Below are 19,921 nucleotides of genomic sequence, written 5' to 3' on the forward strand. Positions count from 1 at the left end.
ATGGAACATGATCTTTACTTAATATCCTAATGATTTTTGCCATAAAGAAATCAATAATTTTGACCCATACAATGTATTTTTGGCTATTGCTACCAATATACCCCAGCGACTTAAGACTGGTTTTGTGGTCCAGGGTCACAATTGGTAGTGTTATTTGGTCATATATTTGTCACTGCGGTTGTGCTTTGGTGGTAAAAAAAAATAAAGCATAAGCAACTTTAGGGTTTGTGCAAATCTACCGACACCAGCAGCAGTCCAATGTGTTCATATCAGAGCAGAGGCGATAATGATGACAAGTGTGTGTCAGATCCCAACCCAGAGAAATAATGACAGAAATCTACAGAGGTCCAAATAGCCACCAATCTTTTGGAAACAGAATTCCACACACAGCAGTTTGAATAAAGTGCTAATCTACAACAGCTCTTTACTGGGGTGTCTGAAGATCCCAGACATGTCATCTGTTGGTAAACAGTATTTTCAGATGCACACCTGTTACTGCACATCAATGCAATTTAAATAGTGGCAAGAAAAAGTATGTGAAACCTTTGCAATTGGTTTGGTTTCTGCATTAATTGGTTATAAACTGTCATCTGATCTTCATCAACGTAGCAAGTATTAACAAACACAATATGCTTAAGCTAACAACACACAAGCATTTTATGACCAACTAATGTAGAAAACAATTTTGGGGTCGATAAGATTATTTTTCTTTTTAATTTTGAAAGAAGTCGCATATGCTCATCAGGCCTGCATTTATTTGATAAAAAAATACAGTAAAATCAGTAATCAGTTTCAATTTGAATATATTTTCAAATGTAATTTATTCCTGCAATAGCAAAAGTGAATTTTCAGCATTCCTCCAGTCTTCAGTGTCACATGATCCTTCAGAAATCATTCTAATGAAAACATTATTATCAATGTTGAAAACCGTTGTGCTGCTTCATATTTATTTGTGGAAACTGATAACCCGAACCCAAACATTTAAATGGTGATTTATGCACCATATTAATAACAGTCATTTCAGATTGTCAAGCCCATGTTATTTAAATTGTTTAGCAGGATAACTGTGTGATCATGAGAGTATCATACTTGTGGTGTTTATTGGAATTATTTTAAAAGTTGCTGTAAACTAAAGTCTGTCTGCACTTCTTTCTATTTCTCCTCTTTTGTTCTTTTTCTTCCTCTCCTTCTTTCTCATCCCCATGCCCATATAGCTTGAAAAGGTGGCAAAGGTGTGTGTGTGTGTGTGTGTGTGTGTGAGAGAGAGAGAGAGAGAGAGAGAGAGAGAGACTATTTCAGGAGCCTAAAGGCCTCTGCTAAACTGAGCTCTCAGAGATGGAGAAACAGGAACAAAGAGTTTCCCTGGCTGAGGTCTAGAGGGACATTAAAACACACACACACACACACTTCCAGTGTTTGGCCCTGGAACTGTCAGCGGGGGACAGAGATAACGATGACATCACACACACACAGACCGAATATAGCAGATTAATATATTTGTGTCATACTATTAGTATTAGTATTTTCTTGTGAAAGCAATAATGCTTTATTTATTTATATAACTTATTGAACATAATAACATGATGTAAATATATAATAATAATAATAATAATAATAATAATAATAATCGAGTCCAGTTCAGTGCAATTTGAAGTGATTTGCATGTTTGTAATAGCTATGCAAAAGAATAAAAAATGTATTGAAAGCTCCAGGGTCAGTGAGACCTTTTCACACAGTGATCCTGATATGCTCAATGTGGGTAAATGGCTCGATAAATTACAGTCACACTCTGCAAACATTTATTTATTTATTTATATAACTTATTGAACATAATAACATGATGTAAATATATAATAATAATAATAATAATAATAATAATCGAGTCCAGTTCAGTGCAATTTGAAGTGATTTGCATGTTTGTAATAGCTATGCAAAAGAATAAAAAATGTATTGAAAGCTCCAGGGTCAGTGAGACCTTTTCACACAGTGATCCTGATATGCTCAATGTGGGTAAATGGCTCGATAAATTACAGTCACACTCTGCAAACATTTACTGTAGAATCAATACTGCATTTGGCAGAGATCCCAATGAGTTCAGCTCAGGGGACGAGAGACTAACCAGAGCTACTACATGAGAATTTCTGGAAACAGAACAAATGTGCTTATATGCGATTTCATTCCTCATTTAAAATCAGTCTTGACCTTGAAACATTACAGAAGAGATTTAAATAATGCATTAGTGGATTTGAATCTCACACAGGGTTGAAAGACGTATGATAAAAGGTTTAAAGAGCTTAAGGAACTTCACTATTCTGATTCCAATTCCACAAAATTATTCCAGTTTCTCAACAAATCTATGAACAGCTCTTTTGGTACTATTGAGGAAGCACTCAAAAGAATCTGTCCAAATGATACATCAAAGAAAAACTACTGTATTCTTAGTGGTTTTTTTATTTTTACTTCAGCACCGTTAATTAGAACAAAAACCCTTTTCCAAATAACCTTCTGTTAAAGAACAGCTATTGGAACTATGCATCATAAAATATAAGAGTGGTTCTCAAAACTTCCAACCCTAGAACTTGAACAAATCCTTTTGAGAAACCACTTTACAGCTCAAAAACACTTTTTAATGAATCGTCTTGAAAACCTCCACATCTAGGTTTGAGTCTCACCTTTACTGTGATGGTGAATCCGGATGAGTACAAAGGGTTTTCCCGGTCCAGCTGTCCACTCACTTTCAGGGATCCGCTGATGTAGTCAACAGCAAATACGCTGTTGGTGTTACCTGATGAACAGAATAATAAAAGGAATTTTGAGGCAAAAGGGTCGAAATATGTTTCTGTTTGCACTGAATACTAACATATTAAACGGAAGAGTCTGTACCATCATTACACTTGACTTTTTAGCATTTAGATATTTTAATAATTGGAGGGTCATGATTGTAAAGTGGTTAAATATCTGAGCCCAAACTCAAAGGTTGTAGGTCAAAATCCTCAGAGGCATCAGTGAAGTGGAGAGTCATTGAGTTCCCTATTCACCATTCTGCCCTAGAGCAGGGCACTTAACCTCCGCTCCAGGGGGAACACCCCTATCGTCAGCTAAGGATTTATAAGAATTCATCTGATCATTCCTATCCTAGAAAATTAGGGCTGGATGGCATGACAGCTTATGCCAAAATTTGTACAAATTTGCACATCAATAAGAGGATTCTAGAATTCAGGATTCTAATAACATTATTATAGATCTATCTAACGGTCTGTAAAGCCTGTAAACCTTCAAACGTCAAGGCTTTGCTTTTCTAGACAATTTTTTTAAACATTAATTAATTTCAATGCAATTCTACTTCATTGCATTCCAATTTTGTAGTGCAATCATGCACCCTTTTTCTCATGATCTAAATTGTAATTTAAAGGCATTCTTAATTTAATTCTGAAAACACACACAATCCTCATTATTTAATGTAAGTCAGGCATACGGCACCATACAGAAGTCTGAGAGAGAAGATTGAGTTATGACATTATAATTGAACATTATGAGGTCAAACAATTAATATATATGAAAAAATAATATTATAAAAAATATATTATGAATTGTTCAGAATAAGATCTATAACATGCATTTACAAAACAGAAAGAGTCCGTTTTCATTTCATGCCGACTTTAATTGGCGCAACGCAAGTGTTTTTTGCTAGTTTCAGCCCAACGCAGTTGTCATTTTCACGTCCTGTGCCGCGTTGTTTAAATAGCAAATGCATTTGCGCCCATTTGTGCGCCCATGGGCATGCTGGTCTGAAAACAACGTGTGTTCAGGCACATTGCTGGCATGTTGCTATTTTGAGGAACTGAAAATAGACTGTGCCATTGACCAACAAAAACCTGGTCTAAAGTCAATGGCTCAGTAGTTTTTTTGTTATTTAAAGAGTGCGTTAATATAGGCGGGTCCACAGCGCGCGTACACTCTTACTACAAGCAGCAGCACACAAACATGCCAAATATAAAAAATTAAAGGATTGCAATGTAAAAGATTACTATTGTGTAGGCCACATAAATATAAAAATGCCTACATGTCATAATGGATAGTCATTGCATGTATCCAGGGGTGTGAAGTAACGAATTACAAATACTCACGTTACAGTAATTAAGTAGTTTTTATCAGTAATTGTACTTTTTTGAGTAGTTAAAAAATTGTGTACCACCTGCGCCGTGCGCTTTAGACTTTGCTCTTAGATCCTTAAAATAGGGCCCTGTGTGTGTTTTACATCAAAATGTGCCCACAACTACTGTATTTTGGAAGAACATTTTTCTACAAGCTCCAACATGATGAATTTAACTTCTGAAACATCATGGTCATCAAGACTCTTCTAATTATACTAGGTGTGTTACTAAATCATACTTCAACGCTTAGGTCAACAAAATGCTAGACATAGACAAAGAGTAAGAAACAGAAACAAAATCCTTCCTCTTCTGTACTGTCTGACAGAGAGCAGACGTGTGGTTTGGGACTGGACCTCTCCCTGGTCTGGGATAGAGGAAAGTAATATCTTCAGACTAAGGGAACCTGTTAATTAATCCGTTACTCCTGAGATATCATGCTGGTTTTGGGTAATTAGTTCAGTGCTTGGCAGCAGCGGCCCAAACTTTAGGGCTATAACAGAACACTAGACCGGCTCGCCATATAATCCACCATTCTTTTCTAATTCATCTTCCACTCAAAACATTTTATACTCCCTCGGTAAACTGTTCATCTAATTAACACCTCACTTTCCTTAATTACATGATATCTCAGTAATTATTTTCATTATATTTTCATGTCTCTCTGTCCATCTCTCACAGCTGCAGTGTATATTCTCTGCAAACTAATTAAGTCCATCAGATGCAGATGGCACACAGAGTGACACACAATCTGTCTTCTCCACTAGCAGTCTTCTTTTGTTCTAAATGATAGATCTAACCTCTGTACAGCTCTCATCACGTACAATCATGTACTACTAAAGATCATCAGCCCCCCCTCCACCTTTCCTCCACCTCCATGTTGCTCCCTGCCTCCACCTCCCCTTTAGGAAAAATCATACAACTGTAATTATTAACTAAAACAAAGCTGGTCAAGACAATCTTTGAATGCTGAATTGACAAAGTCTTATTTGAAAGCTAAAAAAAAATGTTGCTTTAAGATACAACTTTATATTTATTTATAGGCATTACAGACCATAAGATAGATAGACAGACAGACAGACAGACAGACAGATAGACAGATAGATAGATAGATAGATAGATAGATAGATAGATAGATAGATAGATAGATAGACAGATAGCTCTATTCCACCCCATCATTAAGTTTCTTCACCTCCTTCTTCCCAGGTACTCAAACTTTTATTCTTCCTCGTTCTTCTCATCTCAGGTGTTCACTATTGTTATGCTAAACTGGACATAGCCACAGCACTGCAGCATTGACACTGGATTGAGACGGAGCTTGTTGAGCATGCATGAGCGACTCAGAGCTGCCCTGCAGAGATAGCTGTGATTTATACATTCAAATAGCAATCTGAACCATCGGCGTAATGGAAATCAAACAATGGGAGTACCCAGCTTGATTGAGAGTGCTTGGACCGAGTGTATGCATGCGCCTCTGCTAGCGTGAATATATTGGCTCCTCTGGGCATCGACGGCCAATTAGAACACACACTTTAATTCACTTTCCCAATTGACCAGTGAGAAATCAAACGTGCAGCTCAGAGCCACGCTGACCTCATGGATTCATTCCAATTAGAATGTGGCTGTTCACTGGAGTAAGACCACTGAAGAGCATGCTGATTTGGAATGATAATCATTCTTATCTGGTAATGCAAATATATTTCTTAAGGTGTGGTGCAGACGCGGACTCATTTCTGAGGGGGTTGTGAGGACACACTAATTATAAACTTAGCATGAAGAGAGATTTTATGGATTTTAAATATATTTTCATCATATATCGATGAACTGTCTAAAAGTCGCATGAAATTTAAATTTAAAAAATGTAATTTCTGTCATTATTTATCATAAAATCGCTCCCAATCAGGGTTTTTATCGTTAACAAACCAAAACTAAAACCATAAAAAATTTCATTACTAAAATACATTTCATTTCATTATTAAAATAAATATTAACATAAAATATTAATTCAAATGAAAATAGAATATAAAATTAAAATTAATTGAAAATATTAACAAAAACTATACTATTATGTCAATGATACTAATATAAGACTGTTACAAACACTTTTCATTACAAGTTTTGAGAAAATTTAAATTAATAAATAAATACTTTTTTTTTTTTGAGAGTGACATGAAGCAATCGCTTTTCATGGAAAAAAACTGAATTGACATAAGGGTGAGAAAATAATGACAGAATTTTCCTCAATGAATAAACTACTCCTTCAACTAGAGGCAACAAAGCACAGGTTAATAATTTAGTAACTGTACACGGAGTCAGCAGACGAGAGCTGAGATTTAGAGGCAGTAACATTAGCATGAGATAAGCAGACTCTTCAGAAGACCAGAATGATGCCGCATTCTGCCTGACAGAACAAAAACTCTCCCCCACAGAGATTGACATCTCATCAACACACAAATTGACAGCAGAGAGAATTCACTGTTGGAGAAATCAAGCTCAGCTGAAGTTGATGGAGAGAATAAGAGGCGAGTGTGAGTGAGTGGAGCTGTGCAGGAGTGCAGATAGCTCACTCACTCTAATCCTGCTGAGAGCCAGCAGCCAAGAGAGCTTAAGACAAGCACACCAACACACCACAGCAAAGAGAGTAAGCTGCCGGGAAATTACAGTGCTGGGGAAACCCTTTCATAATGCCCTTTAATGGAATTTAATTATTGTCTAATAGATGAGCTAAAAGGATTTGTTAACAATTTTCACCTCAGCTCAACAAGAGCAATATAATATTTTTATTATTATTATAAATAATAATAATAATAATAATAATAATAATACTTTTAAAACAATAATATTATACACTACTGTTTAAAAGTTCGGGGTTTGGGGATTTTTTTAATTAATAGTTTTATTCAGCAATAATGCATTAAATTGATCAAAAAGTACAGTAAATACATTTATAATGTTACAAAAGATTTCCATTTTAAATAAACGTTCTTTTAAACTTTCTATTCATCATAGAATCCTGAAAAAAGCATCATTATTTCCACAAAAATAGTAAGCAGCACTATCGTTTTCAACATTTATAATATTAAGAAATGTTTCTTGAGCACCTAAATATTTCCTAAATATTTAGCTTTGCCATCACAGGGAAAATGTAAAATATATTAAAATTAAAGTTAATTATTTTAAATTGTAATAATATTTCACATTAATTACTGTTTTTACTGTATTTGTGAGCAAATAAATTTAGCCTTTGTAAGCACAAGGAGTTTTCTTTTAAAAAACATTACAAAAATCTTACTACTTCTTCTTAATAATAATAATAATAACAATAATAAATAGTGAAAAACAACAGCAGCAACAACAATAATAATAATTATTATTATTATTGTTTTGTTTTTGCAGCTGTTTTTTTTTTATTATTGAAAGTAACTCAAACAAACACTGTTTATAATTCAAGGCTAAATTATTAAGTCAACATAAAATCAATATTAGCTCTGTTTTTAATACTAATTACACAACATTAAACATGGTTTTACCTGCAGCAAGGATAATAAAATGTTGTTGAATGCATAAAACCCATCAAAATTCCATAGACCAAAATTGTCAGTTTTCCTATTTAGCCTATGCTATGTTAATAATTTGGCGTATGATAAACATTAGGGATGCACCGATACCGATACTGGTATCGGTATCGGGCCCGATACTGAGCTTCTGTACTCGTACTCGTACTTGTTAAAATGCCCCGATACCAAACGCCGATACCACACGTACCAAACAGAAACAAGTATATTTTATTTTTGCCACAACCTTATTTATTTTTACCCCAGAAATTAACTTAAAGCTGCAGTCCGTAAGTTTTGCCTCTTTGTTGCCATCTCTGTTTGAAAACCTGGAATTGCAGCTGTGTGCGGAGTAGCATTTGTTGTTTGTCATTTCTCCGATCACAAATTCAGACAGGGTTTTATGTTTATGCGGCGCTATGCAACGCAACGCGTAAAAAGACAGTATAAGTCATTATAATCAGTAATTATGTCCCCACTGGATGCAACAAATGCCTCGTTTGTAATGGGTTTTAATGTTTTTGTCTCATCGCTCCGGCCGGACAGGGCATCACAGTATGTGAGGGGCGTAACATTTCCGTCACACGCTTGAGGTATTCGGCCAATCACAACGCACTGGATAGCTGGCCAATCACAGCACAAAAGCGATTTTCAGACCGATGAGCTTTGTAAAAATCGACGCGTTTCAAAAAGGCGGGGCATAGAGGAGCAACAATAATGTACAGTATGTGGAAAATAATGTGTTTTTTAAACTTTAAACCGCATAAACACATTTCATTACACCAAATACACAAAATAATGTTCTTTTTAGCAGCATCATATGACCCCTTTAACAACATCAGCATTGGTGACTATGAGTATTGTGTGCACAGTCTAATCTAATTGTCATACTCTTCGAATTTCATATTAAGAAATTCTTTTAACCCAAAAAGCAAATTATGCTCCCTTCGAACTGGTTTTCTTTAAGATACAAATCTTGTGTAATCCCAGGCTATCTGTAATCAGAAGCACATTTATAACTGGAATATAATTTCGTTTCATTCACATGTGTTTCATAAACACATAATCCTTTCTGGATTACAATCCGCCATCAAAATGATACATTTAATTATTCTGGCTGCTGTGAGAAAAGGCTATAAACGATCCGTCACCTGCAGGATCCTCACATGTGATAGCCTAGTAGCCGGGTCAAAATAATAATATTTTAAACATAAAATTTTGAAAATAAAAATATTAAATAAAATGATACTTTTAATTATGAAATTAAAACTGCCAGTAGGTCATGGCAAATCTCTGTCTTGAGTGAGTGAGTCACAGAAGCGTTCATTCAAAGCAGCTGATTCATTCAGGAACTAGGCAAGAATGAGTCACTGAATCACTCAACCGATTCTTTCAAAACCTCGGATTCATTCAGTAAAAGTGTTGAACTGAACTGTTGGCAGCCGCGCTGATATTCTAGAAATATTGCTTAATATTATTATAAATATAAAAACAAACTCATACTAGGGCCATTTTGCCAACATATCTTCAATTTTGGGTGCAAGAGAAAAATCACTAATTGATAAAAAGGGATATTTGAGATTTGCTCTCTGTATTTGGCGCACTGTATTTTTCTGCTTCTGCAGCGTCATGAACAGCAAAGACTCGGGTTACTGGTGCTGCTGGTTCCATGTATTGCATTTTGTTTACCAATGTACGTCACAATTATTTATTTTTTATAAATAATTTAATTACAGTTATTATAAAATCAAGTCATGTCACAAGTCATTGGATCTCAAGTCCAAGTCAAGTCATTTTTTTATTTAGTCAAGCAAGTCACAAGCCCTTATATTTGCCACGTGATTCAGACTCGAGTCAAGTCATGTGACTCTGGAATCAAGTCAAGTCTAGTCACCTTTATTTGTATAGCGTTTTATACAATACTGATTGTGTCAAAGCAGCTTTACAGTGTTAAACAGGAAAATAGATTGTCAATAATGCAAGACAATAACAATGAGTAATTTTTCCAGCTAAAGTCAGTTCATTGATGATTCAGTGATGTCATCATCCAGTTCAGCTCTCTTCCAATAGTGTCTGTGCAATCAGTCAGTCAAGTGTCCCCAACTAAGCAAGTCAATGGCGACAGTGGCAAGGAACCAAACGTCCATTGGTGACAGAAATGGAGAAAAAACCTTGGGAGAAACCAGGCTCAGTCGGGGGGCCAGTTCTCCTCTGGCCAGACGAAACCAGTATGGCGTGGTTTAATTCCAGGCTGCAACACAGGTCAGATTGTGCAGAGGACTTGTCTGGTTCTCGAGTCCTCGACCTCTGAACCACAGGTACACAAAAAACACACTCTGGGTGGCCTTATAATCGTGTGAAATTTTATACATAGATATTTCATCTTAAATATATGAAGAGTAGGAAAAGCTGAGTTATAGTTCAAGCTGTGAGGTTTCTCTGTTTAACAACGCACATATACCTATGTATGATACACTCAGGGTTCGTATAAATTTCAGAAAATGTTTTAGAGTTAAATTATAAAATGACAATTCCTTACTAAAATATTTTACTATGTTTATGTGCTTCATAAGGTATATGTATATCTTAATGACTAGGGGCCGGTTGCACCAGCTGGACGTACACCCGGTTGTAAGACTAGGCTGGACGTAAAATGCGCTTCAAGTCCTGCGTAGAATTTATACCCGTTGCACCATCTTGGCGTAGTGCTACGTCTGACATTAAATCTTACGCCTTTTCAGAGGTAGGTGTAAAGTGAAAAGTCATGATTTGCTCGGACATTATTCGTTTTTAGGATTCATGTCTGTTAGTTAATTATTACTGCAGACGTGACCTGTAATGTTTATGGTCTTTTCGGGCAGGATAAGCGATATCAATCGCGAAGCTCTGTGCTATACCACACTGTCGACATTGAATACAAAATATATTTCTGTCAAGCATGTAATAATTATGCAGTAAAATATTACATATGAACTGGGATTATTAAAAGAAACTGAACCATTTGACATCTTGCTTGGAAGGACAGTGTGCTTGAAAATATTTCACGTCTTTAATTCAATTCATTATGTGTAGCGTGCCTGCCATCCAATAATCGCAATAAGTTTTGTGCTTTGCTACTTTTAATAAGAAATAAATGATCAGCTTTCAAATTCTGTGAATTTTATCACAAAATACAAACCATAAATGTGCTTTTTCAGCCACAGAAAGACAGCAAAACACAAAATGTCACGTAAAGTCACAATTACCTCAGGAAAGACATTCATTGTAGCCTACATAAACTTGATAGTCAGCTATAAAAAAATAACTCTAGAGAGAAGCATTGTATTACATTTATTATATTTTACTTAACCTTGATGAAATCTGTCATGGGAGTGTGAAGGGAGACTTCAGATATAAAAACGGGGACTTGTTAGGAAATGTTTACTCAATGAAATCATAGCGCGGTGATTTCACTTATATTATGTCTTGAGCAATTCAGTTCTATATTAGTAGTTGTAGCCATTGCGGCGTGAACGTCGTCTCAGCTATATCTATAACTGAGGGAGAATGTGTCGGCGTGGACGCGCATTGTCTACGCCGGGCGTAGTTGCGCCTGATCGTAGTTTCAGTTGGTGCAACAGGTGTAAATATTTATCGTAAAGCAGGACGTTGCAAAGCCCAGCGTAGGGCTTACACCCAGCGTTTTTACATCTAGCTGGTGCAACCGGCCCCAGAACATTAGATTAATCCGCACTGGAGCCGTGCTGACTCACAACCCACGCAAGCTAGATAATTCCGCACACAGCTGCAATTCCAGGGTTTCAAACAGAGATGGCGACAAAGAGGCAAAAATTACAGACTGCAGCTTTAACTATAAAGTTTTAATACTCGTTCTAAAGGGCTGTTTCGCAGCAAGTATAACTATAATGATAAATATGTTACAATAATTGTTCTAATTCTATGAGAATAAAGAGGTCATCACCACAACTACTGTATAATAGAGACAAAGAGGAACACTATTGTTGGAATCACGTTCAGACTTTTTTTTTTTTTTTTTTTCCAGTCAAGATATTACACCCAGCGTTTTTACGTCTAGCTGGTGCAACCGGCCCTAGGTGTGCAAAATATTGCTATAAACATGACCAAAGGTAAACAGAGATAATTACAGAAACTAAAGTAAATTAACAATCATGTTCAGATAAGGATTCTTGGCGACAGTCCTACGCTGTACCACTTCACAGATCTGCGTGTGGTGCACTTGGAGCATGCTTAGAAATAGTCAGACAGAAAATCAAATTCACATCACTGATAAAAGGTTGGAAGAATGAAAAATTATCATGCTATGTCAGGGGAATAATTGAAAATGAAACAGAATGAGAATGTTTCTGTTCTAATGTTTCTGTCCGCCCCCCCCCTCAATGCCCTGCATTATCCTATTCATCGCAACAGCTCCAGTGCTTGACAAATGAACAGTGTCACATAACCTATCATTGTTTCCTCTTGAAACCTTTGGAACAAACACCTGCTAACTAGCGCCAGAGTTCCCATTTCCCCTGGCACAAACATTTACAGCTTCATGCGTGCTCTCCCTGCCGCACATCTGCTGTAATAGTGTCTGAGCATAGTGCGCTTGTGCAATAAACGAGGGCAGAGTGTGGGCATGTTGACAGAGGCTGGGGCATGGGAGATTAACCCCCGGGCCAGGCCTGTCTGTAGTCACTGCGTACTGGGCCTATGCCAGTCCATTGTTGGCCAGAGAATGGGGTGACGGTGGGGCCACTGCAGGCGGAGGAGGGAGCACAGCCTTCTGGGTAATTATGGAGGATTGGGGGCAAAAGTTGTAGAGGGGAGGGGGCCGAAAAAAGCTGTTGAGGGGACAAAATTGAGTCCTGGCAAACGTGACTGTATATGTTTGTGTAGCTACAGGTGTGACATTCTTGCACAAGTGCAAATGCACACACATAAAAATCTTAAGACTTCACTTTTTTCATGCAGATTTTTACTTATTCCAAAAAAAACTTAAATGCAGGATTTATTTCACATGCAAATTATGTACATTTCAATGTGTATTATACATATTGTACATTATATATACAGTACTGTGCAAAAGTCTAAGTCCATTAGTATTTAAAAAAAAATGTTTTAAGCCAGTTATTTCTGTCTATCTTCTGTATATCTTTTGCTGTAGTGTTTACATTTCACAGAGATCTGATCCCACCATCATCCAGTCTGTCTGGAATGACATGAAGAAACAGAAAAAAACTGAAACAGAATAAATCCAGAAGAACTGTGCCAATGTCTCCAAGACACTTGAAGAAACCTTTCTGCCAAGCTACCTGAAAAACTATGCAGCTAAGCAAGTGTACCTACAGGACAAAAGCTGTTTTAAATAGAGGTCGGCCGATTAATCGGCAGATTTTTGGCATTTTTTAATTAACCGGCATCGGCTGATTGTGCTGCAAATTAGGCCGATTTATAGGCAGGCGCACCGGCGGGCAGCTAAGCGTTGTTGTGGAACTGCCTTTGAGGCTGCGTGAGATGGAGCAGCTCACACTCTGCAGCCGCGGCTTGTTCACACACAGCTTCAGCTAATGGCAGGGCCAAACAGACCGTTTGATGTCATATATTCGCTTGTGGCCAGCGCACTCTTAAGCAGTTATGAGCAGCAGGCTGTGCAATATGTGTGAAATCTTTTATTTTTGTTATCACTATGGCCATTTGACTTATAGCAGTGTCTAGTGTTTCCTATACATTGAGTTATTTGTGGCGGCTCGTCACAATATCAAAACTGACCGCCACAAATAGATTTTCCCAAAAGGCTTATACTTCGTTGAATAAATTGAGTGCTTCACGTTTCAAAATTAAAATGCAGCGTGGGTGTTTTTATATGAATGTATCTTTGAAAAGAACGACGGTCTTCAGAAAAGCTTCGGTGTCATTTTCATTTCGTCTTTCCTGTAATGCCTGATAAAGTAAAGTTTGTGAGCGCAGTGCTTATTTGATTACAGCCGGGGAAACAGCTATATCTCCCGCTCCAACAGCGCCTCCTGCTGGCAGAGAATTAATCTGCATTTGCAAGTCTGTGGGAAACACTGGTGTCTGTCAGCAAACATAAACAAAAAGCATGCTTCAGAACTGTTTTCCTATACATTGAGTTATTTGTGGCGGCTCGTCACAATATCAAAACTGACCGCCACAAATAGATTTTCCCAAAAGGCTTATACTTCGTTGAATAAACTGAGTGCTTCACGTTTCAAAATTAAAATGCAGCGTGGGTGTTTTTATATGAATGTATCTTTGAAAAGAACCGACTGTCTTCAGAAAAGCTTCGATGTCATTATCATTTCGTCTTTCCTGTAATGCCTGATAAAGTAGCGTTTGTGAGCGGAGCAGCTGATTTGATTACAGCCGTTACCGGGGAAACCGCTATATCTCCAGCTCCCAAAGCGCCTCCTGCTGGCAGAGAATTAATTTGCAGTCTGTGGGAAACACTGGTGTCTGTCAGCAAACATAAACCAAAAGCATCCATCAGAAGTGTTTTGAGAAGGTGCTTAAGTTTTGAGCCATGTATTATTACACTAAATTGGGCTACTACTACTATTACTATCTTGTACCCTGCAATAATCATTTGCTCAAACTCACTTTTATGAGATGAATGGGGGAAAAAAAGAAAATCGGCCAAAAAAATTGGCATCATATATCGGTCATCGGCTGCCCTGATTTCTAAATATCGGCATCGGCCAGAGAAAAACCCATATCGGTCGACCTCTAGTTTTAAATGCAAAGGGTGGTCACAAAAATGTTGATTTGATTTAGTTAATGAAAGTTAATTGACAGATAAAAATCTATTTATGGCATTTTTTGAAAGCATTCTCACTTTAGAGCAAGTGCCTAAAACTTTTCACAGTACTGTAGATTTGCAGGAAGGTTCCTTCAAGTGTCTTGGGGGACGTTGCCAGAGTTCTTCTGTATTTAGTCTGTCTCACTTTTTTCTGTTTATTCGTGTCATTCCAGACGGACTGGATGATGGTCTATACAAGTTTGGAACAAAGTCAGACACAAAAATTCACCAAACTAAAGCTGCATATCTATAGCAGGTGGAACAGAGGTCATTCTCATTGTGACCCGCCCCTTCACTGGTTGCCATCCAATCAGTGGAACAGAGAGTGCTGAGTGACAGCTGCTCCACGACTGGTCATCCATGAGGGTTCAAAGCAGCCATGATGGCTCTAAATTGCTTTGTGTGCTTCAGTGGCTTGACCAAACTGCCAATACACTGTGACAGCCGTCGGCTATACGGACCACTGCGTCCTCACCTGTCACCCACACCTGTGTAGGACGAGACTCGACAATACACCCAAACACACACACAATTCACACAGCCGTTTTTCTAAACCTTACATACAGACCTTTGTCAGAATATACACAAACAATTTAATCCTAAGAGGAAACACACATATTAAATCATAAAGCTTACCAATGGAGTATATCTGCTGGCAGGGGAGTCGTGTATTAAATCTGTTTGGAAACTAATTTGCCAAACAACTGCTATGAAACATCACATCATTAAGGTAAGATTTTTTTAATGTCTCTAATGCTCACCCAGGCTGCAACAAAAACAATAATATTGTGAAATATTATAACTGTTTAAAATAACTGTTTGATATATGAATATATTTTAAAATGTAATTTATTCCTGTGATGAAAAGCTGAATTTTCAGCATCATTACTCCAGTCTTCAGTGTCACATGATCCTTCAGAAATCATTCTAATATGATGATTTGCTGCTCAAGAAACTCTTTTTTATTATTATCAATGTTGAAATATTTTCAGGATTCTGCATATTTCAGGATTTTAACATTACAAATGTCTTTTTACTGTCACTTTTGATCAATTTATTGCATCCTTGCTGAATAAAAGTAACAAAATGTAATAATTTCAAATCAATCAATCAATAAAATCTTACTGACCCCAAACTTTTCAACGGTAGTGTATGTTATGAATTTTTTTTTATCTTTATCTTTTCCTCTTTGTCAGGCACAACAAACATCCACAAACTGGATCACACAAAAACAAATGTTTGTATGTATGCAAGAATGTGTCGAGTGAAACTACTAGAGCTGAAGTCCTTCAAGTATTGCAGTCATCACTATTTCAAGATGCTTGAATTAACTTTTTCATTCAGTGGAGTGTGTGTGTGTGTGTGTGTTTTGCTGGGGTTTTCACATTACCGCTAGTAGTGAGCTGGAAAATGAGAAGCTAAAGCAACCACAACTCACACACATGCAAACACACAAGGTTTGTTTTTGTGAAAAGTGGGGACATCCCATAGGCGTAATGGTTTTTATACTGTACAGACCGTATATTCTATTGCCCTACACCAACCCTACCCCTAAACCTACCCCTTACAGGAAACTTTGTGCTATTTCAGATTTTCAATACACTCCATTCTGTGTGATTTATAAGCATTTTGAAAAGTGGGGACATGGGGTAATGTCCTGAAAAGTCACCTTCTCCTTGTAATACCTATGTCATACCTTTGTCATTATACAAATTTATGTCCTCATTTGTCACAAAAACGCGCACAGTGTATACATACACACACACACACACACATTTGTTTTGTTTTTTTTATTCATAGTGGAGGCTTTTGAGGATGTGTCGCATTTACAAAAATTACTTGAATATATCAATAAATAGTGTTGGAAAATACAAACAAATCAGTATAGTTCTGAATTGCATGCCATTGCCATGCAACAAAAATGGAGTTACATTATAGCCGTATAGTTTCCAGCTTGGTGCATTTTTTATGTAATAAAGTAAAGAAAATTTAACATTTAATGAAAAAATATATTTTTAGCAAATATAAAAAATACAAATAATAAGACAATAAAATACATAATAAAATAAATAAAATATAAATTTAGTTATGTAAATATATATTTATTTTAATTAAATGTTAAGTTTTCTTAAAAGTGTTTTTAAAAAAAATTATTGATTGATTTTCAATGCCATTTCAGCAGCAAGGCTCTCTTCATGGCAAAAGCAGAATAAATAAAAGTCATACAATTAACAAGAAGCTATATAAGACATTTAATTTGAATACTAGACAAAAAAATATCAAATACATTCAGGTGATATTTTTTTTAAATACATCAGTTAAACCCATCTCTGAATAAAATCATTGTCTATTTACATTAAAAACAGCTTAGTCCAGTAAACATTTTTTAACAGTCATTATAGTTTGACAAGGAAGGCATGGTGGTGGTGGTTCTTTGGAAAATAAATGCATGCATACATTTCTGTGGAAAATGTTAGTAGGAAAAGTAAAAATCTGATCTTCTTATTAAGCTCTAGATCATTTTTACATTAGTCAGACAGTCTTTTCCTGTCCAAGTGAACCGTTCTTGGAAAAATAGTTCCCAAATTTTAGTCAAAAGCCTCCCTATGAGAAACCTATGAGTAGAAGCCCGCCACATGCTGTTAAAAGCATTCAAATTAAAACGTTATAAAATATTCACATTGTGTTTGTGCATGTGTGGATGAGACAGCAGTCTCTCCGGACCACCAGTCAACACTTATTGAAATTCTGCCCACCTCGTTCTCAGAAAAACACACCCAGATGAAAAGAGAGAGGGACTCAAACATGTGTAGCTATTATAAGAGAAAGACGAGTGCATAATCTGATGTGTGTGATCGAGTGTGTGATGAGACAAACGATTCTCACGCTCATGACCACACACACACACACACACACACACACTCCGTCAATGTTTAATCACCGTGAACCTACGTGCACCGCTTTTGCAACCACTCTCACAATAGCAACAGGAAAGCGCTAATGTTGTGGGGACGTGGTTCGAGGGTTTGGGATATGTTCTGGGGTTTGGTGATTAAAAGATTGTGATTCCTCCAGGCTAATGCACTGCGTTATGAGAGCGTCTTTGTAATGAGAATAATTTCAGAGCATTAGGATAGACATCACAGAGTCTCGAGCGACAGCCAGACAAATTCGAGCCACACGTAAATGCATATACACAAACACACTCACATGGGAACATGCACAAAAAGAGCTGATGTTTATGCCCTCATTATAATTATGCTTTCATACAGGTGAACACACACACGCATTGATGTGCACTTCGCACATAGTTTAATCTACACGTTTTCTTCTGAACTAACAAATAGATGTTAACAATAGCCTGCATTACAATACAATGAGTATACTTTCACTTTCAACAAACATCTACTTCAAAAGAATGATAACATGCTGAACAGATGACTCTGTAGAGACAGACAAATGGCCATTTGACAGCACAGAGGATTTATTCAAGTCTATAGTTGACCTGAATGACTTCTATTACCTATTCTATTACCGATTTAATCAAACCCCTTGAAAAGGACATGACCAGCTTTCATAGGCTTTAAGGGAACTTAATAGTGTTTTACAGAAAGCATGGACCAAAAGTAACATGGAGTGAGAATACAAAGCAAGAGTGTTCAAAACAAGTCAAAGCGGGGTAGTTTAGTTGTTTACTTGCTGAGTGAATAAAGAATTAAATTAAAAACATAAGTATTATTTTTTGTTTTGAAACCATCAAGCTCCAGATGAAAAGAGAAAATAGTCAAATGACATGAATTAGCTTTTAAATCAGAAAATCTGTATTCACAAAGCAGAAAATACCCAACAATAGTACAAGGCCTATCAGCATAAAATAAAAAAAATTAAAATAAAAAAAATAAAAAAATAAAATGTATTCTGTATATGTATTCTGGAGACTTGAAAATCATTGGAGGCAACATTTAAATTGCTATAATTCCGTTATATTATAGTAGACGTTTTAACAATGTAATTTTAATTAAAATACAAATATTTATATTTACATAGACTTGAATACTCCAAACACCCCTACTAGATTTATGCTTTGAAATGGAGTCAAAGAGTCAAAGTCTTAATAGACCATTATATAAAACGGGAGCAAAATGTGAAGATGTATGTGAGAGGAATAGTCAGGGTAATATATTTAAAAGTCAAATGATAACCAAATCATAACCTTCCATAATGAACAAACAGTCCTGAGCAAAGGTCAGATCGATTTACCACCCAATCACCAGACCATCAACCCTTCATCTACTCAACACACAGCCTTTACAGCAAACAAAATAGAAATCTTTCCTCGCTTTATATAGATGGCAAAAACCCATTTGATTCAATCTGACACGAAAAGCTGTTTCATGGATTATATGACATAATTCAATCAATATACTCACATAACAAATGCAAAATCCAGATTAGTGACAAACACACTCAGATTTCAGATCAGAGTCTGACAGTGAAATCAAACGCTAACTCGGACGAGAGTGACAATTGAGGCCTACTTAACCCCCCCCCCAGTCTTTTTTTTACTCTAACTATACTATTGATTTCGTCCACCTGAACCACGAGGGAACCATGAATGTTTTGACAGTACTGAATGTCATGTCGATAGCCAATGAAGCTTTTTACAGTCACAGAGAATAGGATAGGAATTTAACAATTCTAATTCCACTGAGCAATTCTTGTTCTTTAATGATTCCATCAACAATTCTTTTAGTAATTTTGAGGATGAACAAATGGAATGATATTTGGAAAAAATTGTCAAATGATGGGATTATTTCAGAATTCAACAGAACAGAAACAACAAATGGGAAATAAACAGTTCTTGGAAATGTGGTTCATTATTCCACAGTTATTGCATTTAACAACCTTTCAGTTCTCATTGTCTTTCCTAATCCCATACCTACGATTGAGCATGCTTGAGGCATTTCATCTGTGAAAAAAGTCAAAAGGCATCTTTGCACAGCAAACACACAGAAGCAGCGCATACATAGTCCACTACAAAAGATGCGTTTACACAGCTGCTTGAAAGGTGATCATTCATTCTTCTGCACAGCGGACAGAAAATAAGATGCTGATCACGATATCAGTAAAGTTTAAGGTGACTCTGATGCATATACTGCATATTTCATGTATATTTATATATGCACAGTGTTCAGTCCACATCAGTGGAAGAATGCAGATTTTCCAGAACCGTTAATTGAACAGAACATCATGGAAATCATTTGGTTTCAATATTAAAAAAAAAAAAGGATCCATTCTTAAATTAGAACAGGCTCTAAAGGGCAAAGTGTCCAGCTTTCAGGACATCGTGGCAGTAAATGAATAAAGAATTAAAGGTGTTTGGTGTCTGTATACTA

At 36.4% G+C, this 19,921-nt stretch overlaps 1 protein-coding gene across 1 annotated transcript in view; it reads right to left on the reverse strand.

Moving 5' to 3' along the window:
- LOC107676383 (cadherin-23-like) overlaps window positions 1-19,921 on the reverse strand; it is a 267,703-nt gene that overhangs the window by 132,887 nt on the left and 114,895 nt on the right. The window contains exon 10 of the mRNA XM_016470905.1: window positions 2,673-2,785. Within this exon, the coding sequence (XP_016326391.1) occupies window positions 2,673-2,785 (113 nt within the window). The remainder of the gene's footprint in view (window positions 1-2,672; window positions 2,786-19,921) is intronic.

The sequence above is a fragment of the Sinocyclocheilus anshuiensis genome, unplaced genomic scaffold (genome assembly GCF_001515605.1).
Source record: "Sinocyclocheilus anshuiensis isolate Anshui unplaced genomic scaffold, SAMN03320099.WGS_v1.1 scaffold961, whole genome shotgun sequence".
NCBI lineage: Eukaryota > Metazoa > Chordata > Actinopteri > Cypriniformes > Cyprinidae > Sinocyclocheilus > Sinocyclocheilus anshuiensis.